Source organism: Lissotriton helveticus, chromosome 1_1 (genome assembly GCF_964261635.1).
Source record: "Lissotriton helveticus chromosome 1_1, aLisHel1.1, whole genome shotgun sequence".
NCBI classification, from domain to species: Eukaryota; Metazoa; Chordata; class Amphibia; order Caudata; family Salamandridae; genus Lissotriton; species Lissotriton helveticus.
Window position 1 is genome coordinate 1,470,104,619 of NC_136057.1, and position 23,974 is coordinate 1,470,128,592.

A 23,974-nucleotide genomic window follows, 5' to 3' on the forward strand; every position below is an offset into this window, starting at 1 on the left:
GACTAAGGTCGGAGTTGAGACTGTACAGTCCCTCTTTGTAAAGAGGCTGCAGGAAGAGGGGAGCCCGGAAAAGGAATAAAAAGCTGTGATTTGAACAGAGTAATGACTGTGTTAGGCTTGTGGTCGCCGCGGGTACTCACAGTTCTTCCCGTTTTCTGTGATGAGGACCTCGGCCTTCTCGTCGCGGACGATGTCCTTCCAGTCCACGGAGTCCACGTGACACAGCATGGCATTCTTCTTGATGCTGACGCCGCCAGCCAGGATCTCTGTGGGACAAACAGTGAATGGGGGTCATCCATTGGCAGCCTTGTGGGAGACCCTCCCAGGGTTATCCTCACCCCATCCGAGCAGGCAAGTAGGCCAGAGAAACCCCGAGATCAGCAAAACTGTCTCCCACTGAGCGATGAGAGTACTGTCTGCTCTCATGCTTGGCTGGGCCACTGGAACTGTGCAGCAGGCACACAACAATTTATGCGGCAAGGATAACAAAGTGATGTAGCAAGAAAAGGCAAGTTATGTGGTATAATGCAGCACATTTTGTGATAGTATTACTTCATTAGGTTATCATTTTTACACGTTAACACTGTCGGGGCAAAGGTTTCACCTCATTAGCAAGTTTATTACCTATAGACACAGGGTCACGGGAGTTAAGAGCTGCTGCCGTGTTTTCTGTAGAATTATGCACTTGCTGCAGATGCCACATAATTGATCATATGCTGCATTATTTGAATATTTTACCCATAAAAAATGTATTTAAACAGATCAAAAGTTACTATAAACGTGGCAGCATGTGTTGCCATGCAATGGAAGCCCCTTTGCAAAAGTCAACTGGTCACCTTTTAATTGCCTATTGCTATATTTAGGTGTTAAAACGTTACTAATGAGGTGGAAGCTTTGCTCAGGCAGTGTTAACAAGCCTAAACAGAGAAAATAATGCAGTAATACTGTTGCATAATTTGTCAAGAACCAGGTGCCAGGCCATGAAAACCGCTACACCTCCAAAGCAGCCTTTGACCACAAAAGGTGACAGCTGCACTCCATGAGGTACAGTTAAAACGTTAAAGTAAAGGCATGACAGAATGTCCACGTAATCTGACCAAACTCGTCTTTATCAAGACAAGAAATGTTACAGCACTTTGGGACAGACACAATAAAGCATTTGGGGCACTGAAAAGTTTAATTTTTCATTTTTAAATGCATCCCGTTTTCCTTTAAGGAAAACGGGATGCAAAAAAAAAAAATGCTTTTTGTACAAAGCAGTCCCAGACATGGTGGCCTGCTGGTAGCCATTCCCAATGGGTTCGCAAATTGTGTCAGCCTCATTAAGATTCATGAGGCATGCAATTTGCGACACCACTGGGAATCGCAAACAATGTCTGAGACACTATTGTACATTGAATTTTGCGACTCGCAATTTGTCGCTATTTGCGAGTCGCAAAATTCAATGGTCGCACATCTGGCCCTTAGTTTTTCCTCCATCTTTATACATAGTAAGGTAGCATGTCAAAAATGTTCAATGTAAAGAACGATATACCAAGCTCCATTGCATATGATTTGTATTGTTGAGTCCTCCTGTGCACTAAGTTGAGCTTCTGTTGTTTGGACTGTGGATAGCTATCATAGCCAAGGGACATAACCATTCTATCTGTACTGCTGATGTATGTACTGTTGAAGGGGGTGCTGTATGTTGTTTCCAAAGCAGTACAGGAAGTAACATTCCAGAATGGCCACTCATCGATGATGGCTTTGTCAATGCATGCAACACAATTTTACAAGCATTGGCAAAGTCAATATCTGCAGTGGTGAGCAAAGGTATGGGAATTTCAGGAGGTGAAGGGAGGCAGATGGGAAGGAAGTAGAGAGACACGGAGAACAGCGAAAGAGGTACTGAACGGCAGCAGTGTTGGCAGAGGGAGGGAAAGAGAACGAGCAATGCAGAGGCAGTGCAGGAGAAATCTGAGGATAACTGGAAAATGGGAAGGTTGGTGAGTGGAAAAGAGGAAGGAGCAGGACAAACAATAAGTGCAAAAAATGAAATGCCTGTGAAACTTGAAAAACTAAAAATAGTTTCCTGATGTCAGCAGTGGAATGGTGTACTCAACCTGGGCTAGAATAGTGGTGGTGCGGCAGCAAAAAGCAAGGAGCAACAAATAAAAGCACAGAGAAGGAAGCCAAAAAAACAAAAGCAGGGATTGTAAGCTAGCAAGAAAGTCATGCATACAATAATGAGCAGGGGGTAGCCCTCAAAGCCACATCTAAGTAAGTGTTTATGTACTGGTTACAATGCTGTCTGCAACAAATAGCTCCATAATCTGTAGCGTGACCACAAACAAAGGAAAGCAAAACCGCAGCTACCAGAATGTAAACAAGCTCCCTTACTAAGAAACATAAAATCTCAGAGCTCCCCCCACTGCTTACGCAGTGCGACGCAGTCCTCGACCTAAAAAGGACAACTGGATGAACTACTCCAACCTGACACAGTACAGCTCTCACCTTGGCAGTGGTGATCCGCCCTCTTCTGTTATGAGTCATACTGAGTTAACATACAACCCTTTGGGGATGAAACAGATTGAACCATAACAGGAAATTGAAAAACAAACTGTTAGGGCGTGAGGGAAAAGTGGACAGGAAGACATATGGGGATGTTGTGTGATCAACAAGTAAAGTGAAGATGCATCCTTGTGTGGGGCACCTGCACAATTTTCAGTCCCTAAGTGAGACAGTCTGTTTACGTGTGTTAAGCTTCTCTTCAAGAAATCTCTGAGTGAGGCAGTTTACTCACAAATATATTCCAGAAATATGGCTCCCTCATTCTAAACCCAAGATCCAAGGCCCCCCACAGGAGATATCTGGGGTCCCATGGTAACCTGCTTTACCCTCCCCTCAATGTCTCTGGCATCAGAAAGGTAGGTTGGTCAACCAATCAGAGTCTGACTCGAACGGCGCGACAGCATGAGGTGTTCTTGAGGAGTCACATCTTATTGGCCAATCGGAATGCAGGGCCGCTATCGCCTCTCTCTGGCGATAAAACAGACAATAACCGATTCTTGGAACTGGGTTAGATGGGTGGGGCCCAAAAGCAAATCTCAACAGGGCCAACCTTTGCCCTGCTCGAAAACAGAGAACTAGGCGATAAAAGATTGCTAAAGTAAACAGGTGTAAAAGTCCAACCCTGACTGCATTCTTGCAGAGGAAATCTCTCAAGTGGATAAACTTGAAATGAGCAAGAACAACATGTTTTGTAGTTGACATGCCGAAGCCTCACTGAAAGAGAGCAATTCCAGTCACATCACAAATCCAACAAACCACAAAATTGTAAAGTACAGAGCACCTGACCTTTAAAAAAAATATGTTTATGGTTCTCCATTGGGCCTTTGTGGGATCCCGTCCCATGTGTATATTTACAGTGCGCTCTTTCTGAGGCATGGGGTCCTTCCCTTTCCCTAGTGTGGACAGTAGATGGGGTGGGGGTACTTTACCAAATAAACTTAAAAACAGCGTGTTAAGCTCCCCCAAAAACGTTTTGCTGTCTTTTGGTGAATGCCAGCTAGCAAGAAACACTTCCCAGGTTATCCTACCTCGATATCTTTATACGTTATGCCAAAATCCCAAGAACTGTTAGTACCAATACTTTTGTAAGATTGCACAATTTAATGTCAACCCCCAGAATATTGTGGTACAAGAATATGAACGATAGAATATAAAGGGGCGATTTATCAAAATGTACATGCATACAGGGAAGTATTGGTTTACTATTCCTAACTCCACTATGTTCTTTGAAGATGTATGCACCACGTAGGTACATACGTGTGGAGATGGGTAAATAAAATCTAGACTTACTTACCTGTCAGCATTTTTTAATATATTTGATCTACTATCAGGGACGGCAGAGGAGCGTCACACCACCGCTTTAAGAGCAGTGAAGAGGAAAAATACAATAATAACAGAATGCTGTTATTATCATTTTATTTTTCCGTTCCTAGGTGCAGGGAGGGGCAGGGCTGGCCAGAGCAGGGGCCATGGGGAGGAGTGTTAAGCACACTCTACGTGCGCATGAATGTTTGGCCGGCTGTCTTGACCCGGCCAAACAGTCATGTTCACTTTGCATGTTCTCCACCCAGGCTGCATTACAGCCTGGTTGGGGAACCAATCACAATGCTGCATTGCAGTGTTGTGAGTGGCTTATGAGAGCCCAGGTGCTTCCTGTGACAGAATTGGACGAGAGGCGACGGCTGGCGACGTGACCAGCAAGTACATTTTCTTTATTTTTTATTTTCTACCGACCACCTGCCACCGTTTCCTACCAACCGCTACTGTCCACTATACTGTTTCCCATAGATATTCTGGGGTCGGAGTGCAGACCTTTAAAAACTGCATGCTAACATGCCAGCAGTGTGACCCCATCCACTTAGTTTGTTTCATTTAAAAAACACCAGTTGTAAATAAGATAGTGATTGGGGCATTAAAATAGCCAAGTCTTTGATATTTTTCTCAAACTGAGGATTATTAGTTTCTGCATGTAAGGTATAAATGGTTGATGAGACATGGGATGTAGTTGAGCTTCAGTTTTTTACTTAAGAAACCTGAACGCAGTAGGTTAAAGACCCCAAACTTAAAGTGCAGTCTTCTGGCGAATGCCAACTAGGGTGAAACGAATGTCAAAAAATACCATACCACCCAAATACATTTTACTTAAAACAGCGGTGATGACTACATATACCCGGGTATTGCAAGCACAGACACCTCCCTCTTCTCCCACCTCCGCTGCACGACTTCACTCTCTCCTTCGTATTACCCCCAAGGCCTCTACTCTCTACAAATATCTCCATGTTCACAAGTCTATTAGGCCCAAGTCCAAGGTGGAGGAACAGTGGGAATACGACTTTGTCACTACTTGGCCAATATTCCTGTGGGACAAGTTATGGACTAAGATTCGCAAATCGTCCAGAGCGGCGACCCTAACGCAATCTCTGTTTTTCATTTACAATAGGTTGCTCCATACACCTTCTACCATTAATAAGAGGTTTCCTACCACTCCGGATGTGTGCTGGTCTTGCTCTTCCCCACATGCTACCTTATTTCATATGCTGTTCCTTTGCAAATCCGTACACGAATTTTGGCTACAGGTGTGGACTCAAATCAATGTAATTTTTCATACTCGCATTCCCTTCTCTCATGCTCACATCTTCCTGGGAAGACTCTCGCCCTGTTGGGAAGACACTGAACTCGATGTCCGTATTGTTGATTTATTGTTAGCTGTTGCGTTTCAGCAGATTACTGTTAATTGGAAGGCTTCATCTAACATCTCCCTCAAGGCATGGTGGTACAATGTTTGTCACAATCATAGGCTGGACACTGCTTTTGTCTTCCCTATCCACATGGCTGCGAAACGTGCAGAATTATGGCTTCCTATTACATTGTATCTAGATAACTGTGCTCTTCGTTCATTCCGTCCACAGCCTATCCAACAAGAAGTCTCCAAACCACCTTGAATACCCTTTGCATTTCCTCTTTTCTTCATTATTACTTGTTATTTGAATACTCTTACCTGAACGCGTGTATAACCATTGTACTACCTCAGTTTCACTTTAATGCCCATGATTAGCTCATGTCATTAACTTTGCTTTATCATTTTTCCTGATTGCTTTTGTTTTCTTTTCCCCTTTCTTTGGTTACCCTTCAATTTTTCATGTATTGTTTATTGGTACCTTGTTTCTTTCCGTACCTGTGCACGTCCTGCTAGAGCGCAAATCTGACTGTTCACTCCACTGCCTGCAGCTGCGGACCTTCCGCCATCTCCCGCCGCCCCGCCGCTTCCACAAACATCAGAGCGGGGCCGCTGAGAGGAGCGTGGCGAGGGGCGGACTACACAGTCCATCAGCCCTTGAGGTCCGCCGCGTCACCCGGACAGCGCCAGGAGGCGCTCATAAGCAACACCAGCCCCATTGAGCGGGGGATTCTTTCCGTACCTGTGCACGTCCTGCTAGAGCGCAAATCTGACTGTTCTCTCCACTGCCTGCAGCTGCGGACCTTCCGCCGTCTCCCGCCGCCCCGCCGCTTCCACAAACATCAGAGTGGGGCCGCTGGGAGGAGCGTGGCGAGGGGCGGACTACACAGTCCATCAGCCCTTGAGGTCCACCGCGTCACCCGGACAGCGCCAGGAGGCGCTCATAAGCAACACCAGCCCCATTGAGTGGGGGATTGTTTCCGTACCTGTGCACGTCCTGCTAGAGCGCAAATCTGACTGTTCTCTCCACTGCCTGCCGCTGCGGACCTTCTGCCGTCTCCCGCCGCCCCGCCGCTTCCACAAACATCAGAGCGGGGCCGCTGAGAGGAGCATGGCGAGGGGCGGACTACACAGTCCATCAGCCCTTGAGGTCCGCCGCGTCACCCGGACAGCGTCAGGAGGCGCTCATAAGCAACACCAGCCCCGCCTCGCGGGACGCAAGCGGGATGCCGGGCGGGCCCGTTTTAGCCCGTTCTAGACTGATCCAGGCTGGGCTGGGCCACCCCCCCTTGGCTATCGTGCCTGGTAAAATACTCTTCGATCATCAGGTACACCTATTCGTTCTTACCTGTCATAGCTAGTAGTTCCACCACAACCTACCGTGAACAGTTCCAGGTTTATTTACCATGACACGGGGGAGCAGAAGTAAGACGGCCTTGACCAACGCCCTGATCACCGGCCCTATTGATCAATTTATCTCAAGAACAAATGAAGGCATTGATAAGTGTATTTCTCTGCTTGAGCGAAGGGTGTCACAAGACCTTGCAATTGCCAGAAGGTCATCAATGGGCCCCCTAGCCTCAGCGCTATCCCCGCTACAATCGGCTTTAAATATTCCGTTGTTATTACAGCCAAGCGTCCTAGTGGAGATCCATTCCATCCCGAAATCAGTTGATTTATCAGTCACGAATCTCTCCTTAGACTCTGATTCTATAGGTAATCTTGAAAACACTCCAGACCTTCAGTTACTCCAAACTCAAGATCCAGGTCCTGAGATTCAGCATATGGGGGCGAAGGAGGGTGCTGTCCCTAAGCAGGGTAAAGATAAGAAAAAAGGTAATTTAAAAAAAAAACAAGTTGCTAAAACTAATAAAAAGAGGCCAAATGTCCAGCCACTGCAGGCCTTTTCAAACGACTCTAATACTCAATCTATCAATTTATTAGATCCATCTGTTAATCCAACGACCACGGGCACTGTGGGGGAGATCTGTAGCTTGTGTAGTACAAACACCCAGCTTTTGGCAAGTTTCAGGGAAATTTTAAAACATCATCTTCAACCCTTAGAACGCAGTATAATGATTATCGAAAAACAACTTGCGAAACTTGTCCTGAAACCATCTAATCAGCACAGTGTGGGTCAATCGAATTCAGGGGTGGGTAAAGACATTCCTCTCAGTATAGGTGCTCAAGGGGGCCAAAAGGATTGCGAACCTAAGTCGTCCAAGACGACAAAAGCCCAAACCAATCTAACAAAGCCTAAAGGGCCACAAACCCCCTCCCTCTCCATCCCTGGAAGTGGGCCCACGGCTAAGACCCCGAGTTCCATTCCTACCCAGCCAGTTCCATCGCAGCCCACTTCGTCTCAGCCCATTTCGTCTCAGCCCATCTCTGATAAGGGTCCAGCTCAGTTATTAAATAAGAGACCTATTCCACCTTTAATGTCTCGGCATTCTTCATCAAATGTATTGGGCGAAGGGAAAAGGGGGATTAGGCCCAGACGCCCGATCCATCTTCCCCCAGAAGTGTCTCCCTATACTGTCATCCTCACGGGGGTCCCGGAGCTCCCGGTAACCATAAAGGAACCGTCTTGGTCTCTCCAGAATAAGGTCCTACAGTGGCTTAATGTAAATAGGCCAATACAATCTCCACACACTAGCAGAATCTCTACCGTACGTAGAGTTCCGTGGATAGGGACCGAACTTAAAAGTATACAGGGAGACTGTATCATAGTAAATTGCGATGATCCAGCCACTGTTGACTACATTTGCTCATGGCCAGCTTTGGCCAAGAAAGGGGGGATTGACGCACATCGTCTCTCCTTCTTTTACCCCCCAATACATAGCAATCAGTATCCAATGGTTCCAAATTGGGACCAGTCATCAGAGTGTCCCTGGAACTATGTGGGTCCCTGGTTTACTCAGAGGAATAGTAGTAGGGAGTGGGAACCTCGGCCCTGGAATCCTTGTAGGGAACAGGCTTCTTTGGTGGGATGGCAAGGTATTCCCATTAGAAATAGATACGACTGCCTGGAAATGGTCTATTGACCGTTAGCCATTCCACACAGCAGCAATCAGTTCCAGAGGGCCCCTGGGCTTCCAGAGATGCCAGAGAGAGCTTTAGTGATTCATTCTGATAATACTAAAGTCCTGTCCGCACTACTCACCACCTGTGCCCAATCCCTCACATCCCTCACTCCTCCCCATGGCCTCACAGGACGTGATCTGGAGGAACCTGTAAATCCTCCTGACTTGTCGTCTCCACTGACCGAGGGTCTTAAATTACCTTCCCCGATTGTGACTCGGAATAGCTCTTCGCCAATGACCACAACTGAAAATGTTAGCACAGCTATCCCGTACGGCCAAAAATGTAACTCCTCCCCATCTAAGGGGACGACCTTATCTGTTTTATTCTGGAACATTGCTGGTCTTCGTTCCAAGATTAATTTAAAATCATGGGCAGACACAATCAACGAGAACCACTTAGTATGTCTTCAGGAGACTTGGTTAACTGTCCCTGTTCATTTGGTGGGCTTTAAAACTTTTTTCATTCCAGCAAAGCAGGGCTTGTTCGGAAGACCCAAGGGTGGTCTAGCAGTTTATGTAATAAACAACCTTTCCTCTACAATAACAACTAGCTTAAAAGAAGAGGTTTGCTACCAAATTCTAAAAATCCACCTGAACAACAGTTTTACTTACCTCTTGGTAAATTTATATAATAATCTTCAACCACTTGAATGTGTGAAGATACTAAATGAAATTACCACTTTTTTAACATTACAGTTGAATAAGCCATCGTCTCTCCCTGTATACGTTATTTGGGGGGGCGATTTCAATATTTCACTATGCTCCAATCACAGAAATGGGAACTGTGGATTGTTAGATGAGACTGATAGCCCCCTGGCCCATTTTGCACACACTATTAATGGGAATTGCCTGAACGAGAGCCTCTTCTCATTGGAGATGGACTACGCAAACGAGTTGGTACACCCACAAGTTGACTTCTCTCCGACATTTCATGGTAGGGGTCTGTCAAGTACAATTGATTTTATCCTTTGCTCACAGAGTATGAAGGGCCAAATAGCAAAATTTTGCACAGAATCTGATATTAGTAGTGACCACTTCCCTAATAGCATTTCAATACAACCAAAATCTGTTTCACTACATACAAATGTTATAAGCCTGTTAACACAACAATCGCTAAAAATGGATAAAGTGAACGGCTTTTCAGTAAAGTGGGCAAAAATAGATCCTGATGTAGTAACGGAGAAAGTTCTCAAAAAAGCCAGCCTCTGTGTAAATGACTGTTTAAATCCTGATTCCTCGCCCCAAACAGTCTTGGACAGCTTTGGCAGGATTCTGGGAATAATAAAGGAGGAATTATCTCGTACGCATGTACGCAAACCATCGGCCGAGGGTTGGTTTAACTCCGGGTGTCGGAAAGCTCTCTCTAACCTCAAGGCAGCTCTCCGGAACATTCCGAGGAACATCCATGAGATAACTAAACTAAGAAAGCTCTATAAGGCCGCAAGGGCAGAACGCAGTAAAGAAATAAAGGCAAACTTGTGGTCACAACTACATGACAGCTGCCGAAGAAAAGATAGTGGCCTCTTCTGGCGAGTTGTAAAATCTCCATTCCTGTCAGACCCATCGACAGTCCAACATCTTGATGTCGTAGTGACAGCAGAAGAGTGGGTTGCCCATTTCTCGAGAATCTTTGGCGGATGCCAAACAGAGCCCGTAGAGGGGGGTTTTATTGCAGCCACCTCATCGGACCCAAAGATCTTTCCAATAAACATCCGATTTGAGCATGGAGAGGTGGTCAGAGCCTTAAAAGCGTCAAAACCAGGCAAGGCCCCTGGCCCAGATGGGGTGCCGGTGGACATTTTCACTCATAACATCGAGCTCTGGTCCCCACTTCTTACCCAGGTACTGGCTGCGGTAACGACAGGTCTTATCGACTCATGGTCCACATCTATTCTTCTCCCCATTTTCAAGAAGGGCGACCGGAATGATCCGGTCTGTTACAGGCCCATTTCCCTCCTGGACTCCTTGGGAAAGGTAGCGGGGCGACTGCTGCTGGAACGTCTTCAGGAGTGGGCAGCAACTAACAACGTCATGACCGACCTTCAATATGGGTTCCAGGCGGGTCTTGGGACTGTGGAGCAGGCCCTGAATCTCGCCCTTCTGATTGGGAAGTACGTGGGTGCCAAAAGGGGTCACCTATTTCTTGTATACGTTGACCTCAGCGCAGCCTTTGACTGTGTCCTGCACCCCAAACTATGGGCTTTGCTCGGGGAAATAGGGGTCGACCCCGCTCTCATTGCATTCTTGCGCGAACTTTATTCGGATGCAACGGCAAGAGTTAGGTTCGGGATCAATGGAGAACTTTCCCCCCCTTTCTCAATTACCAAAGGGGTTAGGCAGGGCTGTGTACTGGCTCCCTTCCTGTTCAATTTATATACTAATGGTCTGGAGTCAGCTATGCTAGAAGGGAGCCAGGACCTTCCACAAATTAAACATCGCCCCATACCAACGCTGCTATACGCGGACGACTCTGTCATCTTTGCTAGGACGTTGACCCAACTGCAAGTACAGCTCAACAAGTACTGTTCCTACATGGGATCCTTAGACCTTAAGGTCAATATAAAAAAGACATTTGTAATGCACCTCGGCCCAAAAATTAAGAGCCCTAAATCTATCTTTGTTGAAAAAATCAAGCTTGAACGAACCCACGTCTATCCCTACTTGGGCATCTTGGTGGACGATTCATTGAGCTGGCGGCAGGCTGTGGCAAGCAAAAAGTTGCTCTTCCAGAGAGCAACGGCAGCCCTGGTTACCTTTTCAAGGAAACTGGGGAAACCGGCTCCTCCTGAACTTCTTACTATTTATTATGCAAAGTGTCACAGCGTGGCAACGTACGGAGCAGGGGTCTGGGGCTATGGTCCAATAAACCCACTTCAAACTGTTGAGAATGGGTTTGTTAAGTATTTGCTGGCCCTACCACAAAGTGCCCCAACCTATGCCTCGCTAGCCGAATTGGGTATGGATTACATCACGGACATCATTCGCTGCCAACCCATGCTTTTGTGGCACCGCATATGGACTAAAGAGGAGTGCCACTTAACACGTTCATTAATTTTGGATTGTATAGACCTTGATAACTGGGAAAAAATACCCTGGCTTGTATATATAAGGAACTTTTGTCGGGACATGGGCCGTTGCAAAAACAACAAGTGATGGACTGAATGTGGATCAATGTCACACACTCCCCCAGTCAAAAGATCTGGGCCCAAATCCATCGTTTTTTTGCACTCCACACCACCCTGGGTTAGACAATGGCGATATGCAAATCAGCTCTGACCCTGTTGCCCCATGGGAACAGTCCAGTCCGAACTACAAAAGCCATGTCCTTCCCAGAACGGAATCGGCATGGGCCGTAGCAGTTTTTTCCAGGATCCACCCAGTATGGGCGACATCTCGAGGAAAGAACTAAAAAAGCTGTGCTTGTGCCACTTAAGAGCTCTTCGATGTTCGATGGAATCGGTGAAACCCGCAAACACACAAATCGTTGCTGTTGAGAACTATCTGGGTATTCAACCTTATTTGACCTTCCATCTGAACAATTATGAAAAGTACCTTTTGACAAGGTTTCGTTTTAATTCTTTTTTCCGTCTTGTAACCTTTCCAAATTCCCAAGACTGGTCTCCTACAATCATTCCTTGTCCCTGCGATGGTCTTTCCCCTCAATCAACATTACATATTGTTTTCTTTTGTAAATATTATACTTTTCCTAGGAAGGTCTGGATCCTGCCTTTACTGCGATTAATGGGTTTAAGATCCTGTCGCCCAGCATTTTTGTCCCTGCAATCTCTTGAGTCAAGTTTTATAGCGAAGTATACAGCTAACTTTTTAAAATCTTGTACCAAATATCGACGTAATTATGAGTAATTTATATTTTAGCTAACGTTTACAAGTAAATGTGTTTTCTTTTTTCGTGTATAACATGATTGATTTGTTTGTAAAAGTTTTTATAAATGCTTATTTTTAATGTTATTGTACTTTTTATGGTTGCAATAATAAGTGGTAACCGAATAAAAGTCTATGAAATGAATGATACCTTGTTTTCTGACTAATAAAATTCTTTTCGAACTTAAAAAAATATACCCTACCATGCTAAGTTTAACTTTGGTGGTGTAAACCTAACATCTGTCAGTACAAATGCTTTTGTAAACTGCATGTACCATATTACACTGGGAGGATTGTTGGTAACATGCTAAAGGGTGCTCCCGCCCACTGAAAGTCCTTGACCTCTATCTGGGCTCCAAGCAATAGCGTTTGATGGTCCAGAACCCTTTAAAGCCTTTGGCTTTCAGGTGTTTCTTGAGCTAGTGGTAGGCTCCTGGCCACATTTGAATGATTTACCTTTCTTTGCTGCAGGGGTATCCCTTTGAAGAGGATGGAAGTTGGGAGGTGTGGCTGCAGCCCCCTTCTGGATAGCTTCTGAGTGCTTGATTCAAAACAACAGCAATCGGAGCACTGTTCACCTTCTTTCAGTTCCCACCTATGTTGTCGTGTCTGCAAACTCCGCCAGAACAAGGTAACAAAGTTACCCGGAACCTCTTTCCCTCCATGTGGGCCCTCATGTATCAATGCATTTCACCATAGACACAGAATGGGTAAAACCCTTTAACACATCAGGCCAGTGGGTGTTTGCTTCTTTTCTTTAGTCAGACAGAAAATAAACCACATTACTTAAAGACATTGACCTCTGAGGGCTGTGCACAGCCAACAGAACCCTACATCTCACAATTTTTTGTGTGCAAGAAAACATGAATTGTATGTGTTTTATGTTTCTTCTATGTTTGTATAGAGGACTGTACTTTTGGTAAGGATTGTACTTCTGAACCATTGTTTGTCACTTAAGGGCTGTCTCTAGCTTCCCCTTACTCAATAAGATACCGCTTGTGATTGCACCGTTAAATACACTACATTCGATGTATCAATTTATTCTATGTATTCTATTAATCAATGTATGCACAAAGATATCTGACGTGTGCATACCTTCTATGTCTAGATGCTGCACCACAATATGTGACCCACAAAGTGAATCAGTGAAATGTGTTTTTGTTTCCCAAATGTTATACACTATACTTGTTTATGCACTGTGGTCACTAATGGTTTCAGCTTTATACTTAAACATATTTGTCTTAAGCAGTCCCTTACACTTTAAAGCCCTCTCAAAGCCGCTTGGGTTATGTCGGAGCTATATGAAATAACTATCATTAACTGTAACCCCAACGGCGTTATAACATGACCAGTATTGCCTTCATTCTCTCTGTACTGATAATGTAAAAAAAAAAAATTCTAATAAAATCGTTTGAAATAAAAAAAAAGTAAAATATAAAACTCGAATAAGATGGCATGTTCTTTCTCATTTTTTTATGTCGAAGGGAGTCAACTCGGGTAATCCCGGGGTTCTTGGCAATGTGTTTTCAAAAGGGCGAACACTGCACAAGCACACCGCATCTAACTAAGGCAAAACCAAAAAAAGCATTAGCAAAAGCAGCACATTTTACTTACATTCTCAATTGACGGTGGGAGCTTACACAGTGGCACAATTAGATCATGCCTATTAAATTGTAGGCACTAGTTTATATCACGACAAAGTAATGAAATGTCACCCGCGATATGCCAGTGCCCTGTGTAGTTAGCGGATGGCTTAAGTGCTGCCTGTAGCTGGACAGTAAAAATACCACTGGAAGTGTATTTGTGTGTAGGAGTGCCCAGACAAAGGGACTGGACTAGCAGGAGTGGTGCAGCTCTATGCAGCTCTCAGTGTTGCAACAACAGGACAACAGTGTTGCAGAATTCAGTAGCATCAGAAGAGTGGTGCCTCAGAGCTGCAATACAAAGGGATGCCTCAGGTCAGGAGTGAGGTACATTAAGGAGCATTGACGTTCACTGGGCAGCACTGAGGAGCATCCATGTGCGCTACCCCTCACCTGTCAGGTGGGTGAAACCCAGTTGGCGAAGACCATGATTGCCGTTGACCTGGGCGTTGATGGCGATGAAGAGGGCAAACTTGCCATCGTACACGTGGGTCCCCCTGATCACTCGTAGGTTCTCAAGCGGCAGGTACTGGAATGTGTTCATCACGATCAGCACATACCCCGTTACCTCTCGAATGGTCTGAAATGAATGAATGAATGAGTTAATGATAGATAAACAGATTAAGGCAACAAGTTGAATTGAGTCAATTAGCCTCATTACGAGGTGTGCGGTAATTAGATGCGGAAATACTGAATCAGGGTAATCACGCAAGACCCAAAATAGACTGGTTCAATTCAGCTTTCTTCTCCGCCTCCCAAGCGTGCGCCATGCTTCTTTCCTTCCTACTTTCTGCATCTCAAAAGGATGTGCAGAAATTTAGTACGTTTTACCAGGTGTGCTTCCGTACCCCTTCAAATGTGTAATCACAACAGCAAGTAGACCCCTAGGGATACAGCTCTGCCTGACTTGTAACGTGGCAGAATGTTTTTAGAGATTGCCGAATGGACCTCCATGTTTAAAAATATGAAGATAACAGATTGCCTTAAATTCTTCTCTGCAAAAATACTCGCCTTTTTGCCTAAAGCACACTTTGGGGCTCATTTAGAGTTTAGAGGGAACTAATAATTCTACGTGTTTGAAGGAGTCCTAAATATGGAGTACAATCCGCCATCTGAATTTCTTGCATAGTAATATCCCTATGGTGGTGCAAATTCATGTTTCAGAAAGTGGTGAGTTTTCATTTTCATCCAAACATTAAGGGGCCCAATTAACAAAGGTAAACTTAGACCTGAAGTCTAAGTTTAGACCCGAAGTCTAAGTTTAAACCTGAAGTCTAAGTTTAAACCTGAAGTCTAAGTTTAAACATGAAGTTTATGTTTAGACCCGAAGTCTAAGTTTAAACCTGAAGTCTAAGTTTAAACCTGAAGTCCAAGTTTAGACATGAAGTTTAAACTTAGACTTCAGATCTGAGTTTACCTTCGTGAATCGGGCCCCTTATGAGGCCCGTATCCCTCTCACTTCTGGCACTAAACTGAACATGTAATCATTTGAGGGTGCACTGAGAGTAAGGACGAGGCACACATACGTTATCCCTTCTGTAATCTATAATAAAAAGTTTATGGTTCTGCCACACAACAGAATCCACGATTCATACAGGAACGTCATTCCTTTAGGTTATGTCACCAATGAAACTGTCTATGGTTATGTTATATTGTGTGCCATATTAGTCAATTGCACGACTACCCTACGGTCTCATAGTGCTTCTATGTTGCACATTTCTATTTGAAATGCTATAGATCTTGCTTGACAAATAAATTGATGATCTCAGATCCCTAGCTTCTCTCACGCTTTTTCTTACTTTCTATCCGATCCTTAGTCTGGTCCAGAGACAGTATAAATATAAAATACACACATATATACATTCTTAAGAAGGGCTCTGGGTAAGCCCTTTTCATCCATTGGTCTATTCAACTGCCATTCACATTTTAATTCCGCCCATCGAAGCATGTAGCATAGGGCAATGTGTCAGTCCGCTTCATCTACTCACACACTTTCACTATGAGTGCCGGCATTTTTGCTTGACCACGTGTGCATATACACCAAACTAAATTGTACATCAGTGCTAGGCTGTATTGGCCAGGGCATTTTTTCTTTCCATTCTTTAAAAAAAAAATGTTTTATTTAGTCATCCTTGCATGTTGAACAATGTATTCAGGTTACATTAATTCAAAACCTACATTACCTTTTGTTTGTGCCATTAAGAATCATGTTTTCCTGTGCGGTGTATTAAAAATAAAATAGGAAATACCTGGCTATGCGACAACATGCAGTGATTTTGCAGTCGGGATTCAATTTGAGTCCAATACCACACGGAGCTCTTTTGTGGTGGACTACGCAAGGTTGTTAGTGGTGGAGTACCATGCTGGCTTCTTCGGCGGGCATCAAAGAATGCATTTATTTATGTTTCCCACTATCCCTAGCTCTTTCAATTTGGACTACTCACACGCCTCGGTATGGTCATATGACACATACAATACGCTGCGCCACTACATCGGCCTAACCTTTTGCGGGCATCAAAAAGTACATTTATTTATGTTTCACGATATCTCCAACCCTTTCCCTTTGGAACACTCAAATATCTCAATACATGGTCATGTACCACATGCAATATAATTCATCCGCTACATCGACCTAGCCACTGCATCACAAGGTAAGCACAGTGTAAGCAGATATGGAGGTAAGAATCGCAAATATACACTCCCTGTTGCAATGCAGTGGATGGCATGTTTTTGTATGTCCATATTAAGGGCTGTGATTTAGTGTCATACGCCCTATATTACATGGCGCTGTTGAATTAATGTCTGTCCCTTCTCCTGAGAGAGTCAAGGGGATATTTTACGCGTCCATCAGGGATTGATGTCATACAGAGATGCCCTAGTCGCCGTCTCCTCCGTACATTATATTTTCTCTATGGCTGCGTTTACACATACTTATTGTAACTTTCAGACCCCCGTCCTACTGCTCCCCAGCATAAATGGTGCTTTCTCGGTGAATAAGACATAGCTGTGCCAGTCGCGCCTCCCTCGGCCTCTGTGCTGGTCTCAAGCGTAGGGCACATCTACCCACTGCGTTTGATGGGCGCCATTCAATTTAAGAATGCCCCATTATGTTGCTTTACACAACGATAGGCAGCGTCCTCTGTTTGACGTGCATCGGGGCGCGTGCATGACGCATGCATGGCCAAAGGGTCAGTGCAGAATGACAGGAACTTTTCATGGTATCAAGCGGGGGCGTAACACAGGGGAGCCCTCAATCTGCCCAAGGCCAATTAATATTTTTGAGATACGAGAGTTCCAGGGGCCCCTGGTCACATTCTGCAAGGGGGCTAACATTTTAAGTTATGCCACTGGTATTAAGGACTACAAATTCAAGGCCTTGTGTCATCCAGAAAGGTGTTTGTGTTAGTAGAGAAGCAGAGAGGTACTCAGGTAGCTAGTGCAAAGGTGTCCAACGCAGGTCCACGAGGGCAGCATCCACACAAGATTTTTAGAGTATTGACACGAAAGGAATTTACTTACAGTGACCCCATCAATAAGTATGCTCGCACATCTCCGGGGTGCAAAGTGCACACCGCAATTACCCAGCCCCAAATTCTGCACCCCAGATTCTGAGTCACGAACAGGACCTGCAGGCTGTGGGTGGGATGGGCAGTGTGGACAGAAGGCCAGCTCACATTTTCAACCCATCCTTCGATGCATGCCACATCAGCGGGCACGTGAATGCTTCTGCATTATGCATTGCCCCCCATGATCCACGCAACTATGGTAACTGAGACTACTCCCATGAATAGGCTCCCGCATTCATGCTTACGATACGCAGTGCCTTGTATGAGCCCATAGGGCTTATATGTGTCGATGCGTAGATTCCCATTTCCTATACTGGGTATGAGATCATAAATCTGTACTCCACTGCTCTTGATTTTCAGGAATGGTGGCGTTTTGTGACTCTGGCCCAATGAATACAACTGGACTGCACTAATATAATGGTCAAGTGTGCGAAAAATATTACATGGCTGTGGTTGTTCTGGACCCACTTGGACACCCCGGGGCTGCCTCTGACGGATAGGCTGAGCTTGGGCAGAATCAATCCTGTCACTTTCCCCCACCTTGTAAACTAATTCTGATCACTCCTATTCCAAGTTACCTCTACCCATTTATGTTTGCAGCCCGAAACAAAGAACCCCTTTCAGACAGACTATCTTGTGAGCGTCCTGCAATGACAAAAAAACAAAAAAATAAAAAGCGCATACATGTATACATACATAGAAGTACTGTGGGCCCTCTTCATTCATTGGCTTTTTCAGCTGTCACTCACATTTTACCTGATCACGCACGCATACATTGCACATATGTTTAAAAGGTGGCGCGCTTCAGTGCCATGGAAGGTGGGCCCATCCTCTTCTCTGCCTGTACAGTTTCCTATCCCTTCTTTATCCTTTTGATATTTTCTCAGCCCTCCTTCCACGGCCGTAGCCTTGGGGTACCCACGAGGGCTTGACCATCCTGTGTTGATGTCTGGCCTCACCATTCCAAAACACGCAGTCAGGGCGGGAAGGTCAAGTGACCTGCTATTAAATTTAATTAAATAGCGAATTTCAAACATCAAACACCTCCAATTAAAGCAGGCAAGTTAAAGTGAGAGATTTCCCCTGCATTATAAAGCAAAGTTTTCCAAAGCAAAACATGTCCATTCCTTTAAGTAAGGGTGGGACTAAAACTCAGGGCTTCGAGGCTCCCACTCAGGGGTGTAGCTATCACTAGTGCGGCGCGTACAGTAGCACTGTGGCCCAGGAGAGTGGGGTGCCCACTGCACCTCCATCGTGAACGTTTTTGCTCGCCAACCTGTGGGGGGCGCGTACATTTCCCTTGTTCGCATAAAGCAGAGCGAGGTTTCCATAATATCAGTGGCATTACAATTTCTTAAGCAATCTATTGATATTCAGGCCAACTTCTCGTTCTAATATTGCCCATCCTAAAAAAAATGAAACGGCCATTAAAATAGAGAGAAAAGGCTTCCTTTGAACCACATCCGCCATCTCAGAGCAGTCAGTACATAAATGTGCACCCACAAGAAAAGTGAAGAGCTTAATTCAACCTAATGCCACAAGATCCCTCTGATGGCACCTCAGAAAGCGTTTAACCGCTGCCGACAGCAGTTTGCCAGTCTGCTCCAGAGAGAGATGAGAGGATCTCCTCAATCACTTTTTCTGGGAAAATCTTAACTTGATCAGGCTCAGTTTCAAGCTAACTTTCCTTTCCCCACTTCCGGCTCATATGTGTATACAAACATGGGGATCCTTCACCCTGCTTACCACTGGAAAACTATCCGATGCCATTAAGAATCTGAAACCCACCAGCTACTTCTGTGATGTCAAGCCCATTCGTCAAGTACAAAGCAATGAAGGAAGCTTGAACTTGCACCGGGTTAATTCCGGCAGCAGGGTGGGGAGGTGTTCTACAGCCTGTGGCCAACGACACTATGAACAGGGCCACTGGAATTATGTGATGGTGCGGCCTCTGCGATTTTCGCATGATTATAGATTTGCCGCTTTGCCACATAATCTTCAACAAACAATATTTTTGTTTCCAGCTCAAACGGTTCCACAGTTACTCAAAATGCGACAACACGTGTTGCAGCGCAGCGGAAGGACCTTTGCAAAGGGTTGCCTATTAATATATTTGTATGTTAAATTTGTACTAATGTAATGCAAACAAGGCCCGGAAAGTGTTACTAAGTTTAAAAATGATGAAATAATGTAGTAATACTGTTACAAAATGTGCTGCATTATGCCACATAATTTGCCTTTTCGTACCACATCATTTACTCAACCCTGCCGCAGAATTTGGCCCTCTCCTGCCACATAAATCCAGTGGCCCTGATTATGAACCTTTTGTTAACAGTTGGGTTCCCCGCAGCTTACAGCGAGGTAACCAAAACACACTGCGGTGATAAGGCATGGCGACCGCCATCTTGGATCTTGCGAGATTTGGTTTCCAAAGGGATTCAGCTCACCTAACAGAAGGAGTCATGCCCAGCATCCCCCTAGTCAATGTGGTTTGATGTGGTTCACAGGCAGGGAAGGAGAAATAAAGGCAATTACTCTGAATATCACCCAAAGAGGACACCACACGGTAAATGTGGTACCTTGGGAAAGAACATGGATTATGTACAACCATTTAGCTAGTGGTGGTTAAAATTGACTAGCGCATATCTCGACAAGAAGACTGGTAATTTGAAAATTCGCAAAAGTAGGAGCAAGTGAGAGAGGAATCCGAAGTAGGACACACCTGACTGCAGAGGTACCTACGACAAAGGTGCACAGAAAGAGCTTCTAGTCTTGAATGCATGAATCCTTGCATTTTTAGTCTTGAATGAATGAAATCCAGAAGGTTTGCTCAAAGATATTGTATTGTGACGAACAACTGTAGGGTGTGATTTGAAAAAACGGTGAACAGTTACGTCGGCATTCTGAACAATCATCTATTCAGTTCGGAGAAACAACTGATCATACCACTAATGCAATTTTTTGACTTTTTCTAGAGTGGAAGAAAATTAAAACTTGAAGAAGAATTACTATTGAGTATTGGCTGATCAATGAAGACTAATGGATCGATAAAACTTAAGGAAGGTGAATGTGTGAATAACATGTGTTCCTAGGATACTTGTTTGGTGGGCCTCTAATGAATGATTAACCTTGATGTTATCCCTCAATCCAAATAGCTGGGTGAGTTCATTTCCATCAATTGGTTACTGCTGTTCAACGCAAACATCTCCTCTGGTTCAATGCAAAGTCTCCTCAGGTATGAAATGTCGCATTTAGAGAGAGCGAGCGAGTGTGTGTGAGCGCACAGTACAGTATAGAAGCATCTCGTTGCAGTGTCCCCAACTTTAGGCCCCTCCCTCCCTGCTCGTCACGGGTTGCTGCAGAGTCTCTCACAGCTGCCAGATCAAGTTGTGGGTGGCGACGTGTTACATTCTGTCCTGCCTAGTATCCTGAGACACTGGCACGCGGACAGTCACTGATAAACTGACCTTGGAAACTGACTGAGGGGCACAGACACGTGGAGACTGGCAATGGCCACTGACGTGGACAGACTGACACAGAGAAGCTGGCAGGGGGGACTTAGCATGGGGAGGTAAGACAGGTCAATGAGTATGGAAAAGTGACTGACTAGGTGACATATACATGCAGACATGGGCACAGGAGCACTGATATGGCAGCATGTGCATGGTGTCACCGTCATAGGGATGCTGAGGCTGTGACGTTGGCATTGCCTAGGAGACACTGACGTGACCTGGTGCAATGAACACAATGCACTGGAATAGGGACACTCCCACTGCCAAGGCGGCAATGTCAGAGGGACACGGGCATTAGAACACCGGCAAGACAACACAGTAAAACAAGCACAGGGCACAGCAAAACAGACCTATTCATGGGGACAATGACATTAGTTTATGGACTGATACTGGAGCGTGGGGACAAAGGGACGTGAGGACAACGACTGGGTTAAACCCAAAATTAAACACAGAATGCCAATAGGATTCAGAAGTAGGGACATTGACATGGAGCATAAGACCTGGCTGTAAAGGCAGTCACTGTCATTACCAGACAATGAGGGCGGGGTTATGGAAAAACAGCATAACAAAGGCTGTGGTTCAAACTAAAAAGCCAAAACCCTACAATAGCACTAAAATTCTGTATCCATGCTATAAAGCACGTTCCAAAACAAACCCTTTATTTCTTAAAGGATTGAAAATTGAAATGATCTTTTGTGTAAAGACCTGATGGTTGGCTCATTCTCATCGCCTAGCCCTGTGCGCCCAGCCTGGCTCTCCCTCATTATCCATGCACATGTCTGTACTGTACTAAATGTAAGCAACCTCATTAGACAAAGTGGCATTAATAAAAGTCATTTCTAATAAATGTCCCAGCCATATAGGATGGGAGGTTTGGGTTACTGTGCTCAACTCAGACTATGCACATCCTGCACAGCAGGAGGGCATTATTGGTCAATATTGCAGCATGGATGCTGCTGTGTGGGAAATAAATCAGCACCTTTTTCCAGGAGTATCTACCTACCATGGCCAACCAGAATCATGCCATGCAGCCAACTTCAGCCACTGCAAAAGGTTGGATTTTCAACCAGTGCTACTGATGGGAAAAGTGACTGCCCCGAATTCAAAGTGTTCGCAATCAACGCCTTGATCAGCAGAGGGTGACCCTAATAACACGAGTCAGTCGGAAGCTCTGTCCATTCCCTCACAGAGTTGTTCGGTAATGAGAATATTCAGTTCTTCTGAGAAAAAATTAAATCTTTTGCCTTTGCAATGTTCCTACAAACCCTCGGGGCCCTTGAGGGCCTATCGATACTGTTGACAGATTTTTGTTGTTGATCAACTGACTAGTACTCATTTTATTGAACAGAGGAGGATGAAAGACCGAGTGGACATTCAGGGATGTAAACCTGTGGCCCCTGGATCAAAACATATCCTTGCATTGAAGGCACTTGTCCACTCAGCCATCAGAAACAGAAACTGGCACCATCCTATAGCATTATGGCATCTCTGCTGATGAGTGCTGTCATAGTCCAACAGCCGTATGGACATTGGGTTGGAAAGTACTGGTACTGTTCGTGCAAAGTATGACACCCCTGCTGGGAAGTGTTGATACGGTCTATGGAAGGTGTAGGAGCCCTTCTGTGAAGTTTCGGCCCTGTACCTCGAAGAGCATAGCAGCTTAACTGAGAAGCGTTGGTGTTGTCCACCTATACGTCACCGTCCCGCATACAGAGAGTAGTAGTCATGCTGACCAGTATTATATATGCTCAATAACTGTATGGCAGGCCTTCTGAGGAGCAACTGCACTGTCACAAAAAGGACAGAGCAGCCATTTTATGATGTGCTAATCCTGCATTTTAAAGAGTAACAGACCTGCAAAATATAAAATGATATTCTTCAGTAAAGGTAAGGCAGCCCTTCTGAGGAGCGGAGGTATTGTTCATGAGGGGTATAGCAGTACTAATAAAACGCGCTGATCCTTCCATTTATAGATACGATAGAACCGTTGAATGCACGCTTACCGATATGGTGGTCCCAAGATCGGTTCCTGGTCTGAGTTTCACTCACGCAGTCAAACCGCTGCGTAATACCAGGAATTCTGTAAACTGCGCACCTCTCAAATGCGATTTCACAGATTCATTATTTTACTTTCCAGAACTGATTGAAATATAGGGCAGTTATCTACGCTATTTTGGTAAACTTTGCTTCAAGCATCCTTGGGAAGTGAACAATAAAGTTGTGAGTAAAGCCTATCATGCTTTGACACCTGAGGTAGAGGGGTGTATGTTCTTAACCTTGAGGGGCACCAATACTGTATTCTAATTTTTGCTATATACAAAGAGTGATGTGCTACCATTAAGACCACCACTACCATTTGTAAATTATTGTATGCTTTGACTAATGTTCCTGCCACAAAATGCATCACGCCCTATTAATCCTCCCAAATATTATTTGAGGCAGACCCATATGTCCTCTATTATAAAAAATGTATTTAACTTATTCCAGCTTTCATCAATGGAACTGAATTAAACTGCTTTGAAATGTAATATTTTCCACAAACTTCCTAATGTGGTAGGTGATACCTCTGTGAAAGTCTGTGCTCTTTTCAGTCCCATTTCTTACATGCAATGTTGTTTAATATGTGTAACAAACTTTCTTGGAAAACTCAGTCCAACCTCCCCCAAATTCCATTTAGCATATTTCTCAGTACCATGGATGATGCACCAAAAAAGGTATACTCCTTGTTAAGGCTTAGCTTGCATTCTTGTATGTCTAAACTCTCTCTGTGGATTACAGTAATTCAAAGCCAGGTGTAACTTTTGTTTGCACCAATAAAAATCATTTTTTTGTGAGATGAAAGTGAAAAGGCCTTTCTAGATCGGTTCTAAGTACACCTGCCTTCTAGGAAGCACCCATTCTGTTGCATTAAAAGTAAATGCCATTTTTTTTAAAATTAAATGTTCTACTGCATGTGTATGGCCATCACGTTTTGGCGGTAAAAGTTTTTTTTTGTTTATTCTCTGTCTTGCTTTTATTTTTGTGGCATATATCCTTGCAGTAAGTTATATGTAATTGCCTA

At 44.6% G+C, this 23,974-nt stretch overlaps 1 protein-coding gene across 2 annotated transcripts in view; it reads right to left on the reverse strand.

The window, feature by feature from the left end:
* ERBB3 (erb-b2 receptor tyrosine kinase 3) overlaps positions 1–23,974 on the reverse strand; it is a 222,027-nt gene that overhangs the window by 80,541 nt on the left and 117,512 nt on the right. For both annotated transcript variants that reach the window (XM_078686285.1, XM_078686283.1), the window contains exons 3-4: positions 14,229–14,415; positions 141–266 (exon numbers count right to left, since the gene is read on the reverse strand). In XM_078686285.1, coding sequence (XP_078542411.1) covers positions 141–266; positions 14,229–14,415 — 313 coding nt within the window. The remainder of the gene's footprint in view (positions 1–140; positions 267–14,228; positions 14,416–23,974) is intronic.